The 24782-nt window shown below is 38.7% G+C and overlaps 2 protein-coding genes and 1 pseudogene across 11 annotated transcripts; 2 read left to right on the plus strand and 1 right to left on the minus strand.

Moving 5' to 3' along the window:
- The first annotated feature begins 515 nt into the window (after positions 1-515).
- On the plus strand, positions 516-23655 carry LOC111346508 (uncharacterized). 10 transcript variants are annotated; one of them, XM_088744350.1, is made up of 5 exons: positions 4085-4375; positions 13742-14051; positions 21047-21404; positions 21926-22063; positions 22473-23655. In XM_088744350.1, the coding sequence occupies exons 3-5, from the start codon at positions 21092-21094 to the stop codon at positions 22916-22918; spliced, it is 897 nt and encodes a 298-aa protein (XP_088600476.1). In that variant the 5' UTR covers positions 4085-4375; positions 13742-14051; positions 21047-21091; the 3' UTR covers positions 22919-23655. The 10 variants fall into 10 exon arrangements, with proteins under 10 accessions (XP_088600483.1, XP_088600484.1, XP_088600476.1 ...); XM_088744357.1 differs by lacking the exons at positions 4085-4375; positions 13742-14051 and adding an exon at positions 516-611; XM_088744358.1 differs by lacking the exons at positions 4085-4375; positions 13742-14051 and adding an exon at positions 588-606.
- On the minus strand, positions 1091-2557 carry LOC148716679 (uncharacterized; annotated as a pseudogene).
- On the plus strand, positions 14977-19854 carry LOC148716680 (uncharacterized). The gene has a single exon (XM_088744621.1). It carries the CDS (start codon positions 14977-14979, stop codon positions 19852-19854), a length of 4878 nt encoding a protein of 1625 aa, XP_088600747.1.
- Positions 23656-24782: the final 1127 nt, after the last annotated feature.

Here is a 24782-nt window from a genome sequence, read left to right on the forward strand (position 1 = left end):
CGCCTTTAGAGAGACTAGTTCATGAAGTCTACTCGCCCTCCGACAGCTCAATTTATTATAAAGTACAATAATCTATTATCACAAAGTCTGACGGCTTACTTCATTACAAAGAACGATAGTCTGTTATCAAAAATTGCTACAGCTTTTTTATTAGGAAGAGCGACAAGTCTTACCAACGGCTAAGTGCTACAGTTATTACAAAGTGCGACAGAACACTCGTCTAAGCCAGCTTAGGCGCAGCGATTTGTAAGAGGAAAAACAAAAAGAATAGCTTTTGTAAAGTTGTTTTGACCTCTTTGTGCTTTCAGTATAGCGTTTGGCTAATAAACACGCAGGAATAATTTAGATTACTGGCAGAATTTATAAACAAACATAAGAAAGATGTTAAAACATGATGACCTGACAGAAAAGCTCTTGGGGCTATCCATTACGTGCAATGAATATTGCATGAGAAAGAAATAGAGAAACAAGCAGGAAGCTGGAGAATAGAATCCAAAATCAAGAAAAAACATCGCATGTTTCGTGTGATGAAGTACTCATAACTGTTCCATCCCTGAATTTATCCGAAAACCCATCCTAAATTTAAAGACATATTTCTGAGCTGAGGTAAGGTAAGGAAAGATATATCTATTGCATTTGTAAGATCATCTGATCGCAAGAGAACTTTCTTTCCTTTATTCCTTTGGGTAAGCTTTCAATAAAAATGCAAAGTTATAGCATATAATATTTGGTTTACTGTCAATAATTATTTGGAGACTCTGGTAATTTGCAAAAATTATCATCGGACACTTCGACAAAAAGAAACGAAAAATAATCGGCCAATACGCAATTGCGATTTTGTCCAGCGTGCGTTTATCAAGTATGTTGCGCGCTGGAAGTTGGGACAGGACGAGAAAAGCGTAAGAGTTGCTCGAGGTGCAGCTGAAAACAACTTTATCTTCTTGAGTGCTCTATAACATACATAGCTGACAAAATCTGGGCACGAAAAATAGCGTACTAGTTCAGCTGTCGGGTTTGCCAGAAAATATCTTGTTATCCGAAAACTTAGATAGGTAAAAACAAGCGATATAATATCCCGACGTTTCGGCGACTTTATGACGCCATTGTCAAGGGTACAAATGAAAATAAAATTAACAATCAATTAATCAATCATATCCTTTATTTAAACATGATGAGGTTTAAAGCTGGGGGCTTGTGGGGTCGTGTGAATATGATTAAAATAACAATAAGAATAGTGTCCGTTAAAATCACTCTACAAAATATACAGTAAAAATAATAAAAATGATTTACATTATTTATCTCTAAGTAAATTGACTACAGCGTTTAAAACATAAAAATAGTTAAAAGCATTTAAAATCTTGGTAGTGTCTGGGTAGTGACTGGACTGACTGTGCGCTAAAATCGAGATCCTTAAAATAAGAGTCTTTCTTCACTTTGCAATAAAAAACTGAAAACTGGTCTGTGAAATGTTTCGAGACAGCATTCCAGAGTATAGCGCCTCTATAGCTAATGGAATTTTTAAGAAACTGCGAGTTAAAACGCGGGACAATTATATTATTACTCCTTCGAAAATTGTATGTGGTGCATGGTTTGTTTGGTAAGTATGACAGAGCCGTAGGTGCTTCGCCTATAAACAAATGCGAGTTCAAGAGTAACAACTAATTAAATACTTTAGCACGGATGGAATCCGTTTGAACGTTCAAACTCGGTGTTAATTGTTTGATGTAAAGCATCTCGTTCGCAAGACAATCGAATTTGTTCATGCACTTCTTGAGAACTTTGAAACAGCTAAGAAGGTCCTCAGGGACAGCACCTGCGTGGTCGCTGTCGTAGTGCTTGCGTACTGAAGATGACGTGCTCTTATGGCTATCCACGCGGGCATATAAATGCCCGCGTGTGTAACCAACATAGCTCCCTGTATTACACAGGTTACATTTAAATTGATACACTACGCACTGTTAATTAACCAGCTGTGGTTTGGTTTCACATTCTTTAAGGTCTTGACCAGTTTTCCGACTGACAAATACGGGCTGGATTGTGGTTTGGAGCTTAATGCTAAGGTCTTTCAACTGCGTCTTAACAATGTTAGCGGAGTCTTGGTCCTTGAAGGGTATGACTACTCGGGTTACATCATTTTTCCCCAGTTTTCCCAACGCCTGCAATGACTGCTGGTCAGCAATTCTCGAGTTAATAAAGATGTTAATGGTGGAGTTGATAAGGTGGTGAGGGTAGTCCAAACGTGAGAATGAATACTTCAAGCGCTCACACTCCTCAGAAATATAAAGCCATGAAGAGGACAACAGTACGCGCGATCGAGCGTAGTTGTTAATAAGTTCCGTTTGTACCTGTTGTCAACGTAACTCTGGTAGTTCACAAGAAAACCAGTATTAGTAGGCTTAACATAAACTTTCGTCTCAATTTGGGGTGCACGGTTTAGGAGCTGGGTGCCAAGAAAGGGGAGCATGCCATCTTTTTCGATTTCCATTGTAAAGCTGACAGAGGGATGGGCGTGGCTTAGGGTGTGTAGGAAATCCGTAGCTGTAGTAATGTTGGGCATTATAGTGAGAGTCTCATCAACATAGATGCATAACGGCCTTAAGACATTATATAACAAAGAGAAAAGATTTGAGCTTCCAGCGAAATAAGAACAAGGGTAAACTGGCTGGAGGAGTACTGCTGGAAGGCACCTTATAACAATAATTAGTATAATTTTAGAGCTGAGCAAAGAGTTTCCAGCAATCTGATTGGTCGAGTGGTTCCTTATATGACGCTATATAAACCGCTCCGCGCGGTTTTTATAAAATGTCAAAATAAAATGTTAATAAATGTTACTAAAATGTTATGATTTTAGACATTTCTCTGTTGTTCAGCTCTGAAATTATACTAAAACAATTATTTGCCACAGGTTCAGTGAATATTGTCGAATAATCCCCTCGACTTCGTCTCGGGGATTATTGGACGATATTCACCTCGCCTTCGGCGAATAATTGTTAAATATAGCCTTTCAAGAGATATTTTCATCCTGCTACAAAAGCCTAACTAAGAATATATGTGCTAAAATTTGTATTATGAACTTCTGCGTCACCAGTAAGGCGCTTTTAAAGCTCTAGCTCCCTCTTTTCTTCACTAGCCACGTTTAAATGTTTTCCTCAAAAGCGACGGCCCCTTCCTTCGTTGCACGTGGCTCTACTTCTTCGTCGCACGGAGCGCGATATATCCAATATTTCTCCTTAACACTACAACAATCATTCATAGACCCCTCCTCGGAAGAAACAGAACCGTTACTGTCGTTTGAAATAGAGAACAGCGACGATTTTCGAGCAAGATCGCTACTGAATTTACTATTTACTTCGACAATGCGTTGATGAAAGGAATACTATGATGTCACAATGGGTAAAGACGCTGAAAATTATCGTTGGCTCAGTAGTTGTAGTTTGAGCAATGGCGGACGAAATTTAATGAGTTTTAAACAAAATTTTTTCGGACTTTTCTGGCCGCGATTGGTCTGAATTATATTTTCTCTTTTTGTTTAGGATCTAAACTTAAATTGTCGGCATAAAAAATTTATTTTGAAGAACATCAATTTTCGTCTCAGTAGCACTTTAAATAGAGAGGCTTTACTGTAACATTTTTATTCAAGTACTGATTAGGGTGATTTAAAAGACTTCCAAGGAAACTTTGAAACATTTCCTGTTATAAAATCTGTCACGATCGAACCGAAAGCTAACAGGAACTTCTGAGCTGTCAACTCGCATCTGTCAAATATATGAGAAGTAAACTAGCGAGGAACGAGTAAGGTAGCCTACCTCTGAAGGTAAACAGACAAGGGGTTTTTTTCTTCCCTTTTACTTAGGTGTAGCGATTTGAAAGAAGAAAAGCTGTTTGTACAGTTTCACTTAACGTTTTTTTAGGTTTAATGAACGCATCTTGGATACATGATATCCTAATAACTTAGGATATCATGCTATTAGCGTTCTTATTTATTGATTAAAAGATGAAATATACAAAGATATCGACATGAGAGAATTGAATGTTACATCAACAAGACGAAATCGCGTAACAATCAGGACTCATTTCAAAATCCTGGTTTCATGTAGTCCTACTCTATATGTTGGTTGGTAGACAAAGGTATTAGTTTTTTTTCAGTTTCTCTGATCCATAATTCATTTGCAAAAAGGAATTTGGAGTTATTTCCGAAAATTTGAGAGAAGGTATCGCATGCCTAGTCTGATAAAATATTCATAATTCGGCCATCATCGGTATTTAGTAGCAGCACCTGTCGACATTTAGTACAACCCTGTTAAAATTTAAAGACATTCTTCAGTTGAGGAAAGAGATTATAATCTTGTGGCCGAGATAAACTGAGCGAGTTGAGGTAAGGTGAGATATATCTAGATCATCCGGAAAATTCTCATTATTTTTACTTATGTAGGTAAACCCTTCCATAGCGAGTCCTCGTTATGGCCGTATACATGCTTTGTTTTCTATTAACCTCTATTTTCAGTCTTCACTCACTTACAAAAACGTATGTCGAATTCTAAATAAGAATATTGAAAAACCCAAGGTGTGCGGTATTGTTAGTGCAAAAGTAATAAAACCAATATCGGACAAGAAAGTTCCTACGGTTCGTTCAAAAAAATGATGTTTTCTTACTTCACCATAAACTGAGTGAGAAACAAAAATAATTATAAGTAGCTTACAGCGAAAGTCAACTTTCGCCGGTTGTATTTTTTAGACGACAATGAAAACATTTCTCTTCTAGGAAATGGTTTATCGTACGATTAATCATGTTCTGAAGTACTCAATTCATGCGTTAAAAGTTATAGTTGGCGAGGTAGATTTGGTATGCTATTTCAACCGTTTATTGTGCATTGTTGGGTGGAATTTTCTGAAGTGTGAATAAAGTCGTCCGGCTGTGCTAGAAGCTCGCCAAAACCATATTATATTTTAATACTTCTACTCTCCTTTAACTTATCTTAGCTATTTTGAATAAAAATATTGTTGGGGCAAAATTAGTCAGATGCACAAAGCTGCGATCAAAAGTTGCATATTTACGGTCATAGCAGCGGCGCAATGTAGGTGTGAATCTGAAAATTAGTGTTTTTATTGTAAAGAACCGATAAAAAAGTATAACTTTTTTGTTCTAATACAGGTTTGATACAAACGTGCAAAGCAAACAAATTCTTCAAACGACAGTTTAGCAAAAATACGAGTCAAGCAATTTGTGTTTAACATTAACTTAGCAGCTGTTATGCTATCATTACAAAAGGCGACAGAACACACTTCTAGGCCAGCTCAGGTGCAGCGATTTCGAAGAAAAACAAAACGAAGAACTTTAGTAAAGATTATCAACCTTTTTGAGTTTCAATATCGGGCTTAGGCAAAAAAAATATACGAGAATGATTAAGATATCCTGTACTTGCGTAAAGTTTAGTGCCACACTTCATTAAATAAACATAAAAGATATGAAAACATGTTTATCCACCTTTTTGAGTTTCATTATCGGGTTTGGGCTAAAAACCTAAGAGAATAATTAAGATGTGTGGTCGTGTGGAGTTTAGTGTCGGAATTCATTAATGAAACATAAAAGATATGAAAACAAATTAACATGAGAAAACAGTTCTTGAGGCTATCTAATGTATTAAATATTGCATAAGAAACAAATCGAGAGACACGCAGGAAGTTGGAGGAAAATTGAACAAAAAGCATCGCATGCTTCGTGTGATGAAGTACCCATAACTTGGCTATCATTGGTACTTAGTACAACCCAGTCAAAATTCAAAGACAAATTTCAGCTGAAGTAAATTGAGCTCACTTGAGCTAAGGTAAAATACCTCTATTGTATTTATAAGATCGTCCAAGAAGTTCCTTTCGTATTTCTTTGGGTAAGTTTCCCATGACTTCGGTCTGACGAAAGGCTAGCGCTAAAAACATCAGCTTTGAAACTCTTTACCGTGGCCAATTTACGTTATCAACTCAGCTGATAAAACCAAGATTCCCATAACGAAGCCCCGTTAAGGCATATTCGTTTACTGTCAGTAATTATTTGCAGACTCTCAATACAGATCGATGTAGGGTGGTGAATAACACTTTTATCTTGTCTAAGAATTCGCGAAATGCTTTTCAAAAGAATCCAAATAATTTACAGGAAGCCATAAACAGAACAATTTTTGAGCGAATTGATGAAAAGAAAACAAAGGTCATGCTGATTAAAGTGCTACTGAGACCAAATTTAGCGTTTACCAGATTTTTCACATTTTAGAGTCCTTATCGGATACTTACCACTCTCGCAAAATTTGGAATGAAAATTCGAAGTGGAAATCTGTTTTTTTTAGACTTGTTTTCCTTGATTCAACGTCCGCCATTACTCAAACTGCAAAATGACTGCGCGTTAGTCCGTGATGTCATATTATCCCTTCAACTTTTGCGCAGGCTCTTAACCAAGAAATGGACAGAGATTGTTGTACTTGAATAGTTCTAGGAGAGTCTAATCGTCGTTTTGAGGCCGGAAATGGCACCCTAGGGTTGTGTTATGCAGGATTGAGCAATTATTCTTTAATATGAATGCTGAAATATCGCTACACAGGCCAAACGAAATAGTTACGAAAGCTAATGGATGGCATTCGTACGCCCACATTGTTTAAACCTCCAGCCGAATTGGAGCATCGACGTAGATTAGGCATGAAAAAGGATAATTGCCCCCGGGTGCCATTCCAAGAATATGGAAAACACTTTTCAGCTGGCCATGTCTCCAAGAAGTCGCCAAAGGGCGAGTGTTGTTTGATCGTGATCGTTTCGTTCGTTCGCACCTCACGGTTTCTAGACCTCGAGAACATGCAACGATTGAACTTTCCGTGAGTTAAATTTGTTTTAATTTTCTTTGTTATCTATTTAGTTATTCTCTGACTCATAATCCGCCTTGTAAGATTTGTACGCAAAAAAATTGTTCTGCTGGAATAAAGTCTTGCCTTTCCTTTTAAAAATTGCTTTCAATCCATGAATATCAATAGCTATATATTGCTGTAGGAGTGTGAAAAATTGCCTACATTCCTAACTTAACCAGGCCTGACAAAAGCCATGGAAAAGGTCTCTGCAGTTGAGAAGACAAGCTTTCTGACGGGTTACCATTCTGTGGATAATCAATTTGCCCCAAAGATGTAGACCAGCTCATACCTATACTCTGCATGTTTATGAAATTTCATATAAAGCAAAGAACAGGTAGTTAACTTCACTGTATACGAACAGCAAAGCACCAGGTATTATTTTCTTAAAAACAGAATACTTTCATTAACTAAAAGATTATCAGGAGTAATTATATTTTGGAGGCAGGTCAAATTTGTTCCTCCATGATATGCATAGCATAGCCACACTAATAATATCAAAAAGGAAAAGTTAGAACAAGTACATTTATTTACTTATTCTGTTTTCCAATTCTTGGTTCTAGAAACAATTTGGTAGTTAATTACTTATTCTCAATTGTTGTGCTAAATATGGGCTATCAATCCTACCACTGGCGCTTGAAGGGAAACAAAGGTGAAAATTCAAGGCCAGCCACATCTATGGGGACCCTACCCAAAGTACAAGGATGTACTTTGACAGGCCAGAGTAACATTAAATTATAATGAAGTTTTGCATAGTGCATAGATCAAGCAGATGCATACCAACTTACATTAGAACATAGCTGGCAGAGTCGCGCAATCAAATTCATTATACGTAAGCGTGCTAAAAATCCCGATAGTGCACGCTGATAGCGTCAGCAAATCCGACTTCGCCAGAAATATTTTTTTTTTCGCACGAGCGGCCATTGTTAGCGCGGGGAAAAATAATATATTTCGCGACAATAATGGATACAAACAGAAACTCGGCCTACTGGTCCGAAAGCGAAGACAATGTTTCGACCTTTTCCCTTGGACTAGAGTTCTTAAATGAGGCAGAAAAAGAGAAAAACAAAGCAAAAGGAGACTCGGCATCAGCGCCGTCACGATTCGCTTCAACTGTTATTGTTGTCCGTTTTTCGCGTCAGATTTGATGCACAATTCCACCGGCTATGTTCTAAAACAATTGGTTCATGCTTTCAGCTATGCGCTATCGAGTTATGGAGCACGTGGGAAGTTTGGAGAGCACTCAAGGAGCTAGAGTTGCCCTCGGCTACCGCCTCGGGCAACTCTTACGCTTCTTTCGTGCTCTCCAAACTTCCCGCGTGCTCCATAACTCGATAGTGCACGCTAAAACATGAACCAATTGTTAACAAGTGTTTTCCTGTAAAAATAAATGTGCAACATGTGTGATCAGACTCCTTTTTTTGTTTTCTCAATTCATCATTTTGATACATTCTGTAATTGATAACCATATCAACAAAAGGTATTAAAATAAAGGGGCCAATGAGCCTAAAAACTAGTACACTAAGTGCTTTACAGTTGATGCTTGACAAGGGGTCAGAGGAGCAAGCTATACAAAAGCTTTAATGATATCAATGAGTGTTCCAATAATCCCTGTGTAAACAGTGGTACTTGTACTGACTAAGTGAACAGTTATGTTTCTGTTTGTCATCCTGGATTCGAAGGACTCTGTTGTAAAACAAAAAGCAAAAGAAGACGGTGATTTGTTCATACTGATGACCTTGACAGTATTCCTTCTGAAGTTTTTCTCACTATATCCATTCATTACTGGTATCCCCACGATGCAGTGGATAAACAAGTGTTCAAATAAATAAACAAATTAATCACTCAATAGTAATATTAGAATTGTCCTGCTTCACCAAACGTTTAGAAACATGATTACGTAATAGTAAAATTAATTTAACCTTTGTTAAGATTTATTTCCTCTGATCTAAATTTTTGGGAGCACATTCAAATACAAATAGTTTGTAGAAGGCAGACCACCTGGCAAATCTAAGGTTAGAGAAGGTGGTGAACTACAGATTTGCAGCAGGCCATGCAAACTACAGGACCACATTGCTTAATTACTTGTTACTGTTAAACTAAGAAAGCTACGAACACTTTGATTTGATTCTCTCAGGACAGTTGTGTATAGTTCAACACAAAATAATTCAGAAGTGTTGAAACTCCTTACTGCTACTGTTTAGTTGTCTTGAATTGAAAGGACATTACATAAGTACATGTATTTCTGGAGTTCAGTTTCTGGGTGTCATAGTAATAGTGTGGACAATATACTTTTGTTCCCTGAGAATAACAAAAAGTAGTCCTTTATAAAAGTTTATCAGCATTCTGATTCTTTTTCCGAAGATGAAAAGCTGCACAATGGAAACACGAGTCCATAGTAAGGTCTGATTTTCGCCATTGCGTAAATAGCGCTCTCTACTGCGAGGATCGTGCATCATACGTAATGTGTAGTAAGTAAAACACAATTCATAGAAATAAACAGGCTATTAATTTTCTTCGAAACCATGGTATACCACAGTTTCGCTAGGAAAATCGTTGCATAACAGCCTCAAGACATTGCACGACAAAGAGAAAAGATTTGAACTTCCAGCGCAATAAGAACAAGGGCAAACTGGCTGGAGGAGTACTGCTGGAAGGCACCTTATAACAATAAATATAGCCTTTCAAGAGATATTTTCATCCTGCTTCAAAAGCTTAACTAAGACCATATGTGCTAAAATTTGTATTATGAACTTCTGCGTCACCAGTAAGGCGCTTTTAAAGCTCTAGCTCCCTCACTTCTTCACTAGCCACGTTTAAATGTTTTCCTCAAAAGCGACGGCCTCTTTCTCGGTTGCACGTGGCTCTACTTCTTCGTCGCACGGAGCGCGATATATCCAATATTTCTCCTCAACACTACAACAATCATTCATAGACCCCTCATCGGAAGAAACAGAACCATTACTGTCGTTTGAAATAGAGAACAGCGACGATTTTCGAGCAAGATCGCTACTGAATCTACTATTTACTTCGACAATGCTTCGATGAAAGGACTACTATGATGTCATAATGGGTAAAGACGCTGAAAATTATCGTTGGCTCAGTAGTTGTAGTTTAAGCAATGGCGGACGAAATTTAATGAGTTTTAATCAAAATTTTTTTCGGACTTTTCTGGCCGCGATAGGTCTGTACTATATTTTCTCTTTTTGCTTAGGATCTAAACTTAAATTGTTGGCATAAAAAATTTGATTTGAAGAACATCAATTTTCGTCTCAGTAGCACTTTAAATAGAGAGGCTTTACCGTAACATTTTTATTCAAGTACTAATAAGGGTGACTTAAAAGACGTCCAAGCAAACTTTGAAACATTTCTTTTTATAAATATCTGTCACGATCTGACACCTTTCAATTAGAAAGCGCGTAGGAAAAACAAAGAAGCCCACATAAACTTTTGGTTTGGCAAGTAAACTCGAGTCAAATAACTATCATGATGAGTTTTTATTCTTCATCGACCTTTTGGACAACGATTAATCTACGAGGAGTTACGTCTGCTCAGTTTTCAATCTTAATTGTAAGTAAAATCAAAGATAAGTTTTTGAACGGCCGTGAGAGCCGCTTGTTTGCTTACTGCAATTGCGTTTGTAAATCTTGCCTTTCCTCCACCGAAAAACTGAAGTCAAATGAAACACTTTTCCCAGCTGTTGAGAAAAGCGTATGAGTTGCTCGAGGCGCAGTTAAGAACAAATTTATCCTCTTTAGTGCTCTATAATATAACCTATCTGACTCAATTTGGGCACGGAAAAAGGCTCTCTATTCCAATCCCTTAACAAACCCCTCGTGATCCTCGGGGATTTAAACTGTGATCTAAGAGAAGTCTGCGTGGAGAGCAGAGTGCTAAACAATTTCTCGTCTGAAATTAATCTTCGACAACTCATGAAGCATCCAACAAGGATTCATTACAGCTACAACTAAGTCCCTGCTCGATGCTATTTTGGTGTCCTGCCCTCAGTCGGTACGTGGTAGCAGCGTGATGAACTTCTCCATCAGTGATCACCTGCCAGCTTTTGTATAGCTTAAGGCGAAAGCACCCAAGCCTTCGCCCCACTATATAACAGCACGTAGTTATAAGAACTATGAGCCGGGCGCATTTACTGCTGATCTTGCTAAACAATCAGACCAGCTCTTGTCCATATTTAGCCGCGGTGATGTGGATACCAAACTTAACACTCTTAATGATGCTGTTGAAAGTCAGTTGGATTTGCTTGCTCCCGTCAGAACAACCAAGATTCGCCATCACCCTTGTCTATTTGTATCAAGAGGCATTAAAAAATTCATGAAAACAAGAGACCTACATCACCGCAAATTTTTTGTCTCGTGACCCCTCGGATTGGAGTAAACATAAATAATCCAGGGATACCATCAAAGAAATACTGAGAAAAACAGAGTGGATTTGCACTTTTCTTGAAGTTCAACAAAACAAGAGCAATATCCTAGCTAGTTCACTCTGGAAAGTAATCAATCGCGTTATTCCATCAAAGAACAAAGAGTCTCAACGAGTTTATATTAAAGACCTGAAGACAGTCGCAGACGAGTTTATGTGTTTTTATTTTACGTCAGTTGGTAACACTGCAGCTCTCGCTGCTAGTCATCTTGCAGAAACTAATAACATCACTTGGTCCGAGCAGCAGTTACCGTCACCACCTGCTGGATATCTTTTTTACTTGAAGCGTGTGTCGAGTGAAGAGGTGCGACACATTATTTCATCTTTGCCGCTAAACAAGTCTCCAGGCCCTGACAAAATACATACCAGAGTTTACAGGGATTGCCTTCCTGTCATCCTGGGTCCCCTCACGAAGATTATAAACTCTTCTCTTGAGTCTGCTAAGTATCCCGATGCGTGGAAATTCGTGGAAGCGATTCCTTTACTTAAGGAATGAGAGCATGAAGTGGCCTCAAATAATCGGCCCCTGTCTCTACTTGCTGTTGCTTCTAAGATTGCTTCTAAGATTGATTGTTCTCAATCAGTTTAGCGCATATCCTTTTAGCAACGGCAAACTCTCTTCTCACCAGAGTGGAAATACGAAACTTCATTCGACCGAAACTTTAAACCTCTTAATGGCAGACCACCTCCTGGAGGCAATGGACGAGAGGAACGTGACCGCTTTGACCTTGTTAGACCTTTCAAAGGCTTTCGACAGCTTGAATCTGAATGAGCTGCTTGCTAAGCTCTCGTCCGTCGGAGCTTCTCCTCACGTAGTGAAATGGTTTAAAAGCTATCTAACGGGCCGATCACAGTCAGTTCGGATCAATTCCATCCTGTCAGATCCCCTGCCTATCACTCACGGAGTTCCCTTAGGAGCAATTCTCTCACAATTGCTATTTTGCATTTATCTGAACGATCTGCCTTGCGCGCCTCAAGTGTGCAGTCTTGAATCATATGTTGACGATTCCAAAGTCTTCCTGTCCTTCTCTTTATCTGATGTAGACACAGTGATGGCAAACCTAGAACAAGATCTACTACGCGTCGCAGCTTGGTTCTGTGAAAATCAGCTGTTGATAAACCCAGACAAGACCAAGTTTATGCTCATCGGAACTAGGCAGTCGAGGAAGAGGTTTCCCTCTCCTCCTGTGGTGCCTTTTCTGGGAAATTCTTTAGAGCCAGTCGCGTCAGCGAAGGATTTAGGTATGACCTTGGACTCTCATCTCACATATGACTGCCACATTTCTAACGTTGTTTCCTCCTGTATGGCAAAGCTATGCCAGATCAATCGGGTAAAAAATAGTTTTGAGTTTTGATGGGAGAACGCTAGAACAATTAATATGATCTTTGGTCTTTAGTAAAATGCTGTACTGTTCGACAGTGTGGTCCAATAATTCTACGACCAGCTTTAAGAAGATACAGCTAGGACAAAACTTTGCTTGTAAAATTGTTACTAAGACAAGAAAGTTCGATCGTGTAACCCCTCTATTACGCGAACTAAACTGGCTCTCTGTAGATCAGCTTTCATTTTTCAGAGCCTCTATCATGACTTATAAATGCATGAACCATCTTGCCCCTAGTTACTTGAGTAGTAAGTTTATTAAGAGATCAGACATTCATAATCGTTGGACACGAAATTGTGAAGCTCTAGAGATTCCATTATTTCAGTCAGCGTCTGGTCAGCGGTCCTCTGCCTTTAGAGGGGCAAGGCTTTGGCATTTAAGGAGAAACTTAAGAGACACATTCTTGCAAACAGTTATTAGTTTTGATATAATTAGTTATATTACTGTAAATAGGCATTAGGTTTTGATATTATTAATCGGATGAAGTTGTGTGAATAGATGCTGAAAGGCCCTTCGGGAGTACCTATTAAAAGTTTTCTATCGTCGCGTTTAGCAGATAATATCTTGTTATCCGAAAAATATGCCATGCTTATGCGAGACGAAATGATTAAGAAATATTTGGAGTCCAATTATTCATTCAAACAAGAGCTAACTGATACCAGAGAGATGAGAGAGTTAATTATTTAGTGACTATATCTTATGATACTTGTCGAACTTTGTTAAAGATATTTTCATGGCCAGCCAAGTGAAGCTGTTTCGTTTTCCCATCCAAAGAACTATCATCGTATCCTTCTGGCTGTTTAACAACGACGAGCACGCGCCCACCATTAGAAAAGGAGAGACCGTTGATAAGAAATTATCTGTTTTTTGTACCTTTCATTGCGACTTAATGCGACCGACCTGAGACGATTATCATCTTTCAACAAAACATATTTCCAGCAATGGTCTTAACAAAGACAAGTTTGATTTTCTTGTCATTTGGCATAATTTCTAATCTTGTTTTAGTTTTCACACTATTATTTGCACGTATTTTTTTAGGGGAGGCGTTTCCAGTACGGCCCCGAGCAAGCTTGGTTAATAAGAGATTTATTATACGACTGAAGTTCAAAGGGACACAAGTGCGGTATCATTCGGGATCATTCGGGACCGTGCCCGGTCCAATACTGAGAAAATATTGACCGGCACTAGAGCATTTTGATTGGTTGATTTAAGTTATTGGCCCTCTGACTGCCCGAGTCGTGTAATAAATGCTGAAACACTTGTTGACATTTAATACAATTTAAATACGTACTTCAGTTGAGGCGAGAAATTATAATTTCTTAGCTACGGTAAACTGAGATGAATTAAGGTAAGGTAAGATATATCTAGATCATGTGGAAAGTTTTCAATTTGTACTTATCTAGGTAAATCCTTCCATAGCAAATCCTCGTTATGGTCATATTGTTATGGAGAGCGCCCATATTTTTCTAGAGTGCGTTGCGTTACGTAATTATTAAAAATAGAACGAAGAAGTTTCTAGAACATTTAGTCATGATGACTAAGCGAGAACTTTAAGGAGAACCTTCTAGAACCGTGACTCAGCATATTTTTGTTATGATGTAATCATGGTGTAATGTTTCTAAAAATAGCAATATTACAGATCTCTAGAACATTCTAGAACTTTTCTGAAAGATACATAAGGAGTCACGCTAGCTTAAAGAGGAAGTCCTTTTAGTGAGCTATAACTGCTGTTGCGAAGAGCCCAGAGGAGCGAGAGCCGGACAGAGTTGTTTACTGGAATTGAAAGCCGTGTGGAAGGCTACGTGAGAGAAAGAATTACGGACGTCGACATTTTGTTAAAGATTTTCAAGAGAACTGTGAGTTGTGTGGTAGTACACTGAGATTTAAGTGATATTATTTGTAAAGGGCTCTAAGTTATAAGGATACTGATTGTATTAGTATTTATATCGCTCCGTAGCTAAGTGAAAAAGATAGTTATTGTACTGGTTGTCGATATCGCTTCGTAGTTATTACGTCAGTCAATAAAGTAGTTGAGTTGTACGAGTTATATCTTTCTGGCGGTTTGGAAAATACCGTAACAGAAATTGGGGGCCTGTCCGGGAGCGAATTTTGTGGAATTGTATTTAGAGCAGAGGTAACTGTCCGGGAGCGAATTTTACAGAAGTATTTGGCATATAAGTTATTGTCCAGGAGCGAGTTTTGTAGTGAAGGTTATAGTAGAGTATTTCAAGGATAAGTTATTGTCGACTTAAGTAGTCATAGAGTATATCAAGATGTCAAAGTTTAATCCAGAAGACTTTATGTCGAGTCCCGACAAAGAAGTATTTAATGCGTTAAGGAAAGACGAACTTATATTATTAGCAAAACACTTAGAGTTAGAGTCTAAGCAAGCAATGAGAAAGGATGAGATACGACAGATTATAGTAAACCACTTAGTGGATACTGAGGTTTTTGAAGGAACAATGTTAGAAACATCGTCAAAAACAATGTTAGAAATAAGAAAGTTGGAGTTGCAAGAAAGGAAAGAGGAAAGAGAAATGGAGATGAAGAGAGAAGAAATAGAAAGACAAGAGAAGCTGAAGAGAGACGAAATGGAGATGAAGAGAGAAGAAATAGAAAGACAAGAGAAGCTGAAGAGAGACGAAATGGAGATGAAGAGAGAAGAAATGGAAAGACAAGAAAGACGAGAAGAAATGGAGAGAAAGGAAAGACTGGAGAGAGAGGAAAGACAAGAGAGGCTAGAGAGAGAGAAATTGGCATTTCAGCATGAAATGGAAATAAAAAAGTTAGAGGTACAAATGCAACTAGGATTAGTCTCGGGTAGTGAAAAGCATAGTGAAAATTTTGATGTTACAAAGAACATTAGGTTAGTGCCTCCATTCCAAGAAAAAGATGCTGATAAGTACTTTTTGCACTTCGAGAAAGTAGCTAGTAGTCTTAAGTGGCCTAAAGAGTACTGGGTTATGTTATTACAAAGTGTATTGGTTGGCAAAGCTAGGGAAATATATATACAGTTAAGTGTAGAACAAGCTGCAAGTTACGACGAAGTTAAGGATCTTATTTTAAAGGGTTACGAGTTAGTTCCTGAAGCGTATCGTCAAAAGTTTAGAAACTATGAGAAAGTTAGTAGTCAAACCTACGTAGAATTTGCTAGGAGTAAGGAACAGTTATTTGATCGTTGGTGTCATTCACAGAAAGTAGATAAGAGTCACGATAAGTTAAGACAGTTGGTATTAGTGGAAGAATTTAAGAGGTGCATTCACAGTGATGTCCGAACGTTCATTAACGAGCAAAGAGCAGAAACGTTGGAAGACGCTGCACGGTTAGCAGATGAATTTTCGCTGAGTCACAAAGTGAACTTCATGGAAAAGCCCCGTCAGCCTAACAGTAGATTTCAGCCTCCCTCCGTATCACGATGGGTTGGAAGCCAGCGGAGTAAACAGAATGACGGAGCACCTCCCAAACAGAACCCTGGTAACCATTTTACAAATCGTTCCAGCTCCACCTCGCCAAGACAAAACAGGTTTGTTCCAAATAAGCCCATCAAGCCACCAACCTGCTATTATTGCAGAAAAGAAGGTCATCTGATTTCCAGTTGCCCAGAAAAGTGGAGACCTGCGCAAAGATATGGTGTGGAATCGAAGCCCAACGGATTTGTTGCCAAGCCGTCGCCTTCATTTTCTGAAAGTGAAAGTATACCTCCGCGATTTTCTCGAGAGAAGACCCAGACAATCTCTACAAATGACGTCAGTGGTTCGTCTAAATCTGTCATGGATATGTTCCAGCCCTTTATTCACGATGGCTCAGTATCATTATCCCGTGATATGACAGATTCAGTACCGATCAAGATTCTAAGAGACACTGGAGCCTCACAGTCTTTGCTATTAAGTGACACGTTGTTGTTTTCTGAGAAATCGTCCACTGGTGCAAGTGTTCTAATCAGAGGAATCAGTTCCGAGTATACCCCAGTGCCGCTCCATACAGTTTTTCTGTCGTCAGATCTTGTGTCTGGTCCTGTGAAAGTTGGAATACAATCAACATTGCCGTTCGATGGAGTACATCTTATCCTTGGAAATGACCTTGCAGGAGACAAAGTGGTCATTAATGCTGTCGTTACAGAGAAGCCTAGTTCAGAAAAGTCTCCAGACCCCGTCGAGAAGATAATTCCTGGTCTTTATCCTGCATGTGTAGTAACGCGAGCCATGAGCAAGAAGAGGAAAACCAGCGATGAAGAAATTGCCTTAGCGGACACCCTTATCAGTCGAGTTTTTGAGGATGAGCAGCCAAGTCCCTCCCCTTCTGAGCCAACAGAAATCCTACCTGAGAGGAATTTAACAGATCAGTCTGAGAAGATGTCGACCTCTCAGCTCATCGCTGGACAACGTGAAGACCCAGAAATTTCGCCGTTGTTTTCAAGAAGCGTCAGTGAAAACGAAGTATCACAGAACCCCACCTGTTATTTTACAAAGAATGGAGTGTTAATGAGAAAGTGGAGACCGCTCGATGTCCCAGCTGAGGACGAATGGGCTGTTAAGTACCAGGTTGTTGTCCCGAAAACTTACAGGCAAGACATTTTAAGTATGGCACACGAGACTCCCCTGGCTGGCCATTTAGGTGTGAACAAAACTCACAGGAAGATCTTGAATAATTTCTATTGGCCCAACCTGAGAAAAGATGTAGCTGAGTACTGTAGGTCATGTCACGCCTGTCAGATGGTTGGGAAACCAAACCAAACCATTCCAAAAGCGCCACTGCAGCCTCTGCCAGCCGTTCAAGAACCATTCAGCCGTGTAATTGTTGATTGCGTCGGACCGCTACCAAGAACGAAGTCTGGAAATCAGTTCTTGTTAACCATCATGTGTGCGTCCACCAGATTTCCTGAAGCCGTGCCCCTGAGAAACATCAAAGCCAAGACTATCGTCAAAGCTTTAACGAAGTTTTTTACGCTGGTCGGTCTTCCTAGCGCTATCCAGTCTGACCAAGGTTCTAATTTCATGTCTGGTATTTTTCAACAAGTAATGCACGAGCTTGGAATCGCACAGTATAGATCATCCGCGTACCATCCTCAAAGTCAAGGAGCTCTTGAAAGATGGCACCAGACTTTAAAGAACATGATGAGAGTCTACTGTTTCCAAACAGAGAAAGATTGGGACGAGGGAATCCACCTATTGCTGTTTGCGGCACGCGAGTCCGTCCAGGAGTCCCTAGGATTTAGTCCGTTTGAGCTCGTATTTGGGCACACTGTGAGAGGGCCTCTTAAACTGCTTAAGGAGAAATTATTGTCAAGCAGTAGTGAGTCTATTAATCTTTTACAATATGTTTCAGACTTTCGTACTAAGTTATTTAGAGCTTGTGAACTAGCTAGAGACAATCTTAGTTCTTCTCAGAAGTTGATGAAGAAGAAGTATGATGTAGACGCTGTAGAACGTAGTTTTAAGCCAGGTCAAAAGGTTCTTGCATTGTTGCCAGTGCCCGGTAACGCATTGTATTCTAGATTTTTTGGTCCTTATGTTATTGAGAAGAAGTTAAATAACCTTAATTACATAGTAGTTACTCCAGATAGGCGTAAGCAGACGCAATTATGTCATATTAACATGTTAAAGCCTTACGTAGAGAGAGATAATAATGTAGTTAAAGAGCCCCTAAACGTTAATGTAGTTATTTCTGAGCCCGAAGACTTAAGTAGTGAGTTTAGTAGTAGTCATCTCAGTCCTACTGACGCATCAAAACTCACCAACTCCGATGTGCTAAAGAATTTGGACTCCAAGCTGTCACACCTTGAAGAGAGTCAACGTCAAGACCTACAGAAGCTACTTGAAAAGTATAGTGACTTGTTCCCTGATGTACCATCTAGGACAAATCAGATTTACCATGACGTGGATGTCGGTGATGCTGCTCCTGTTAAACAACACCCATACAGGCTGAATCCGAGAAAACAACAGTATCTCAAAGAAGAGGTAAAATATTTGTTGGAGAACGATTTTATCGAACCAAGCAGCAGTAGTTGGAGTTCTCCATGTATACTCGTGCCTAAACCGGATGGGAGCTATCGGATGTGTACCGATTACAGGAAAGTTAATAGTGTGACTAAGACAGACACCTTTCCAATCCCAAGAATGGATGATTGTATCGATAAGCTGGGAAAGGCAAAGTTTGTAACGAAATTTGACCTTCTCAAAGGATTCTGGCAAGTACCGTTAACGGATCGCGCTAAGGAGATATCAGCATTTGTAACTCCAGAAGGACTCTACCAATACAAGGTCATGCCCTTTGGTATGAAAAATTCTCCTGCTACCTTCCAACGTCTCATTAACAAAGTCATCGCCAACCTTGAGGATTGTGAAGCCTATATTGATGATGTAATCATCTATAGTGAAACTTGGGAGAAACATCTAGAAACTATCCGTGAGTTCTTCAGGAAGTTGAGCGAGGCCAAATTAACAATCAATCTCTCCAAAACCGAGTTTGGCCAAGCACAAGTGACGTATTTGGGACATGTCGTCGGACGAGGACAAGTACAGCCAGTTAACGCCAAGGTCGAAGCCATAATCAAGTTTCCACGACCAGAAAACAAAAAGCAACTGATGCGTTTCCTTGGTATGGCTGGTTATCATCGAAGGTTTTGCTCTAACTTTGCAACAGTCACAGAGCCATTGACAAAACTGCTCAGCAAGAAGGAGAAATTTAATTGGAGTGACCAGTGTGAAAAGGCTTTTGAGGAGCTGAAAGCCATGTTACAGAGTGCCCCTGTTTTAACAGCGCCTGATTTCTCTTCACCGTTCAAGCTGGCTGTTGATGCAAGCGATGTTGCCGCTGGTGCTGTGTTGTTACAAGAGGATGATGAAGGTGTAGAACACCCGGTTTGTTATTTTTCGAAGAAGTTTAACAAAAGTCAAAGGAACTATTCCACCATCGAAAAGGAATGTTTAGCACTGCTGTTAGCTCTTCAACATTTTGAAGTTTATGTTAGTTCCTCAAGTTTGCCCGTTGTTGTGTATAGCGATCACAACCCCCTCGTATTTCTTCACAAATTAAAGAGCAAGAATCAGCGATTGTTGAGGTGGAGTTTAATGCTGCAGGAGTATGTCTTGGACATCCGACATATAAAAGGAAAGGATAATGTTATTGCAGATTGCCTCTCGAGACTTTGAGCTTTGCAAGAAAGTTTTGCAAACTTTCTTTTCTCGAAGGGGGAGGGTGTTATGGAGAGCGCCCATATTTTTCTAGAGTGCGTTGCGTTACGTAATTATTAAAAATAGAACGAAGAAGTTTCTAGAACATTTAGTCATGATGACTAAGCGAGAACTTTAAGGAGAACCTTCTAGAACCGTGACTCAGCATATTTTTGTTATGATGTAATCATGGTGTAATGTTTCTAAAAATAGCAATATTACAGATCTCTAGAACATTCTAGAACTTTTCTGAAAGATACATAAGGAGTCACGCTAGCTTAAAGAGGAAGTCCTTTTAGTGAGCTATAACTGCTGTTGCGAAGAGCCCAGAGGAGCGAGAGCCGGACAGAGTTGTTTACTGGAATTGAAAGCCGTGTGGAAGGCTACGTGAGAGAAAGAATTACGGACGTCGACATTTTGTTAAAGATTTTCAAGAGAACTGTGAGTTGTGTGGTAGTACACTGAGATTTAAGTGATATTATTTGTAAAGGGCTCTAAGTTATAAGGATACTGATTGTATTAGTATTTATATCGCTCCGTAGCTAAGTGAAAAAGATAGTTATTGTACTGGTTGTCGATATCGCTTCGTAGTTATTACGTCAGTCAATAAAGTAGTTGAGTTGTACGAGTTATATCTTTCTGGCGGTTTGGAAAATACCGTAACAATATACGTATTTTGTTTTTAAATAATTATTATTTTTAGTCTCCAGTCACTTACAAAAACTTGCATCGAGCTGTAATAAAATTGGAAATCTTAAGGTGAACGGTAGTGTTCGTGCAAAAGTAATGAAATCAATATCCAGCAAGAAAGTTCCTACCGCTAACAGTTTGCTGGAAAAAATGTTAACGACAAAGTAAGCGCCAAATCAAAATATTACTGAGGAAAGTAATATTTTCAAAGTAATATCTTATGAAAGTAATATCTTATGTCTTTGGGTAAGCTTTCAATGACAAAACATTGTTGTGCGTTTCGGTTTTGGCATTTTTTTTTTCTTTTTTGTATTTTCTGGTATGGCTGTCTCGCATCTTTACGCTGCCAATGATTATTTTCTCGTATTCTCGAAAGGAACACTGCCATGTGTTTATGTGTTCAACTGGTGTAGATAAAGGCATAAATTTGACTGAAAACTCAAACATAATCTCATCTTAGCGTTGCTAACTGTGTTGATAGGTACTTAGTCGGTGTGCAGCAAGAACCAATCATAGTCACCTCAGAATGAATCCAAAGTTGTGGCTGACTGTCATGTTTCTGATTTCCCGGATTGGTATAGTTGACGCTATTGGTCAGTGTCTTGAGCAGGAACGATCAATTGGTGGAATGTACCTAAGAGGTCACATGTTTACAGTGTATCGGGTTGGGTCGCCAAAGGAGTGTTTTTTCCGGTGTGAGGAAGAAGTCATGTGTCAGAGTTACAATGTCGTTGTTGGTCAAAACATCTGCGAACTGAACGATCGTACAAAAGAAGCAAGACCAGAAGATTTTATTCCAGATGAGAAGAGATTTTACATGAAACGTTCTATAAACAGAGGTACGCTTGAGGTTCCATCAACTAGCTTTTTGCATTTGTGATTCTGGGCAGACTTTTTTCATTCCTATTTTTTTTTAAATCTGCACTATTTGAGAAATCTCAAATTTCAGAGGTATACACTATTTCGAGACCAAATTTTCTAGGCTTTAGACGACTTGATTTCCGTGATTGTTTCATAGTTGTAAATGTTTTAAAATACAAAGACAGACGAAGAAGTAACATCTCGGAATCGCAACATCGATGTTACTAAGACAATGGTCTCACGATAATACTGAAACATTGCCTTGTGTCTCTCTGTCATTGTTGTTGTCTTCCATCTTATTTCTTGGCCTAAATCGAAAAGAATTAGCACAGCTTTCATTTCTCCCTGCTTTTAGGCAGGCAGGAAAGGTGGAAGCTTTTTTCCTGTCGTGGTATTTCTCGTCGTTTATTGAAATCGCATCAGGAGGTATCAAATAGCATGATATTGTAAACTACTTCCAACTACCTGGATGAAATTGTTCTTTTTTTTTCTGACGTAGTTCCCCTTGGATCTAATAAAGAACTTCCAGCCGATACCTGCGCTGAGATCAAAGCGAGTGAAGGCGACGAGATGGCTGATGGGAAATACTGGATTTACTCTGGAGCGGATAGCGAGGTCATTGAGGCTTATTGTAAAGGTAAATAGTTTCATAGGATTGGTTGAATCATTTTTAACCCCACTACCTCCTTCATAATGTGTTCTTTTATCCCGTAGTTTTTTTAAAACTTATCAAATATTGTCTCGGGGCAGTCTTCCTGAAAAAAGTGAATCAGAACAAAAAAAGGGTTTTTTTTTTTCAGTTATTCCAATAAAAAAAATAATAAACTCGGACAAGAAGATGAGTCATTAACATGAATCGTTCTCTTTCTTCTACAATTTTCTTTTTAATAGGACAATCGTTTACCCTTTTTATCACCAGATATTATCTTGCAAGTCACTGTTAGTTACTATTCACAAAGTACATTGACTGTTATTCGCTATTTTTTAAATACAGTTGAACTTTTAAAACACTCTTCTTTTCCTATTATCAAACTACTTTATCTTAGAGAGCTGGCAAAAGATAAATGGTGAAGAACCTGTGTGCTTTGAAGCCAGAGATAATCTGTATGGCTCCTTCAATTTGACAAAGAGTGGACGAGTGAGGACAATGAAGCTTATTCATAGATCAGGGTCGGTGCACTGCAACCCCACGACTGGTGCATCCTACTGGGGCTGCACTAATCAAGGATATGGAGGAAATTTGATGACAATCATCACAGATGCCGATAAGAAACCTGTCTTTCCACCTACTGAAGATTTGAAAGGGGATTCCTACAGTCTTCCTGGATATCACCATAATTCAATTGAACTGGTTTTTCGCAAAATCCTCAATCCGTTGTCTGTTTCGAACAACCAAGAGATGCAGATATGGTACGGACAGGATTGGAAAGATTATGGAGAGTATGATAACAGTGGTAAAACTTGTGTTGATGTGTATGCATGGTATGAGTGAATCTGTCGACTGGAGACATTGCATTCGATCATTTTACGACGTAGTAGAAAAACATTAGATTACTAGCCAACAACACTCACAAACAAGAACCCGTGTAACAATTTTAGGAAGAAAAACCTATTTTGATGTTTGAGGACTGCTTTTTAATCGTTGTATAACCAAGAAAAAAGAGAAGGACCGTAGGTATCAGAATGGTTTTTATTAAAATATCTCTCAAGATCAGTGACGATTTTTCGGTCAATTAGTCTTAGCTGTACTAGGGTACACTCCCTTGCTTATTACTCTTCCAGTGCAATGTCAACTTTATGAGAAGGTTTAATTTCACTAAATTCATATAGTGAGTTTACGCTTGAGGCTTTTTTCTTAGGGAGACTATCTCTTCGTTGATTTCAAAACGTAAAAACAAAATGTTGGAATACAGATAAAACAAGAATTCGAATAACATTTTTAGAAAGACAAACGTCAGATTGAATTAAGATAATTAGTAAATCGTAGTTTAAGTTTGTTTCAATGTTTGAAGACTGTTATGTCCTTACTCTATACCCGAAATTAAAGAGAAAGACAATAGTGATCACGGAATGGTGTTTATCACAGTATCGCTCAAGACCATCCATTTAGGTGTGATATTTTTCAGTCAATTAGCTTTTCTTGGTACACTTGCTCAGCATTCTTAATCAGTGAAATTGTAACTCCATAAGAATATTCGATTTCAATAAATTAATGCCCATAGGTGCTTATTTTTTGTGGATGTTAAACTCAGGCTCGATTAAAAAAATAAAGAAAAAAGATAAAAGAAAGCGAAACAAGACAGACACATCGTGAACAACTAAAAGAGAAAAAACGAAAAAACAAAATCCCTCCCGAAACGTCTCACTCTCGTGAACCAAGACTATTTTCTACTTTAAAAAATCTTCTAAAACTATTCTGGGATCATTGAGCCAGGAAAAACGCCCTAGATGAGAAGCGTCCATGTTTAAATCAGGTTCCATCTAATGGTATTTAGTTTTTTAGTGAAACGATGCAGCGTTTTCAAAAACTATTAGCAAGAGATAAAAGATATATTTCTATAAAAGTATACGGAGTGGATTTTAAATCGGTCTGTAGCTATACGAGCGGAACAACTGAATCTAACTATCGTGAAGCGAGAGTAAAAGTTGCTAATCACAGACAATTGTGCGACAAACAATTTGACGATAATGTTATTGGTCTCGCAGACTTAATTTTCTGTAAATACGAAATTTGTAATTTATCATGCCTGCTTGACATATAAAGTCATGCTTCACCAGGTTCTTTTTGCTAATATTGCTCTTCTTCTAGGATTGATAACAACAATCAAATGGAAATGACGTAAACTTCATATCAAAATTTCCCTAGTGAACCCAAGTGCAAATCAAAGTAAACTCTAGTTCCTTTACGTATTGACTCTACTCGGAACAAAATCTCATCTCGTGCTAGGTAAGGAAAACATGCGTCAAGAATATCAGTCTTCCAGTTAATCAGGGATACAAGTTGAAGGAAAACAAGTAAGAAACTTCGCAACAAACTTCTAACCATCAGCGTGAAAGATAATGTTCATTTTTCGTGTGCAGTCATCAGCTACACGTGATCGTTCACTGTCGACGTTTTGGAGTGCCTTCAGATGTATTTTTCAACCCAAATTTTGTAACTTTTATTAAGAGAGGATAATCCTTGCTTGCTTTTCTTTATTTTGATGGAGAGCAAGACTCGTTCTTATCTGACTGGTCAAAATTCCATGGTACATTTACCTGTATACCCACAGAAAACTGAAACATATATTCCCGTCCTGTAAAATGGCGCCACACGGGGCGAATTTATTCCCAGATTTTAATTTGGTAAAGGCCTT

The sequence above is a fragment of the Stylophora pistillata genome, chromosome 14, assembly GCF_964205215.1.
Source record: "Stylophora pistillata chromosome 14, jaStyPist1.2, whole genome shotgun sequence".
Taxonomy (NCBI): domain Eukaryota; kingdom Metazoa; phylum Cnidaria; class Anthozoa; order Scleractinia; family Pocilloporidae; genus Stylophora; species Stylophora pistillata.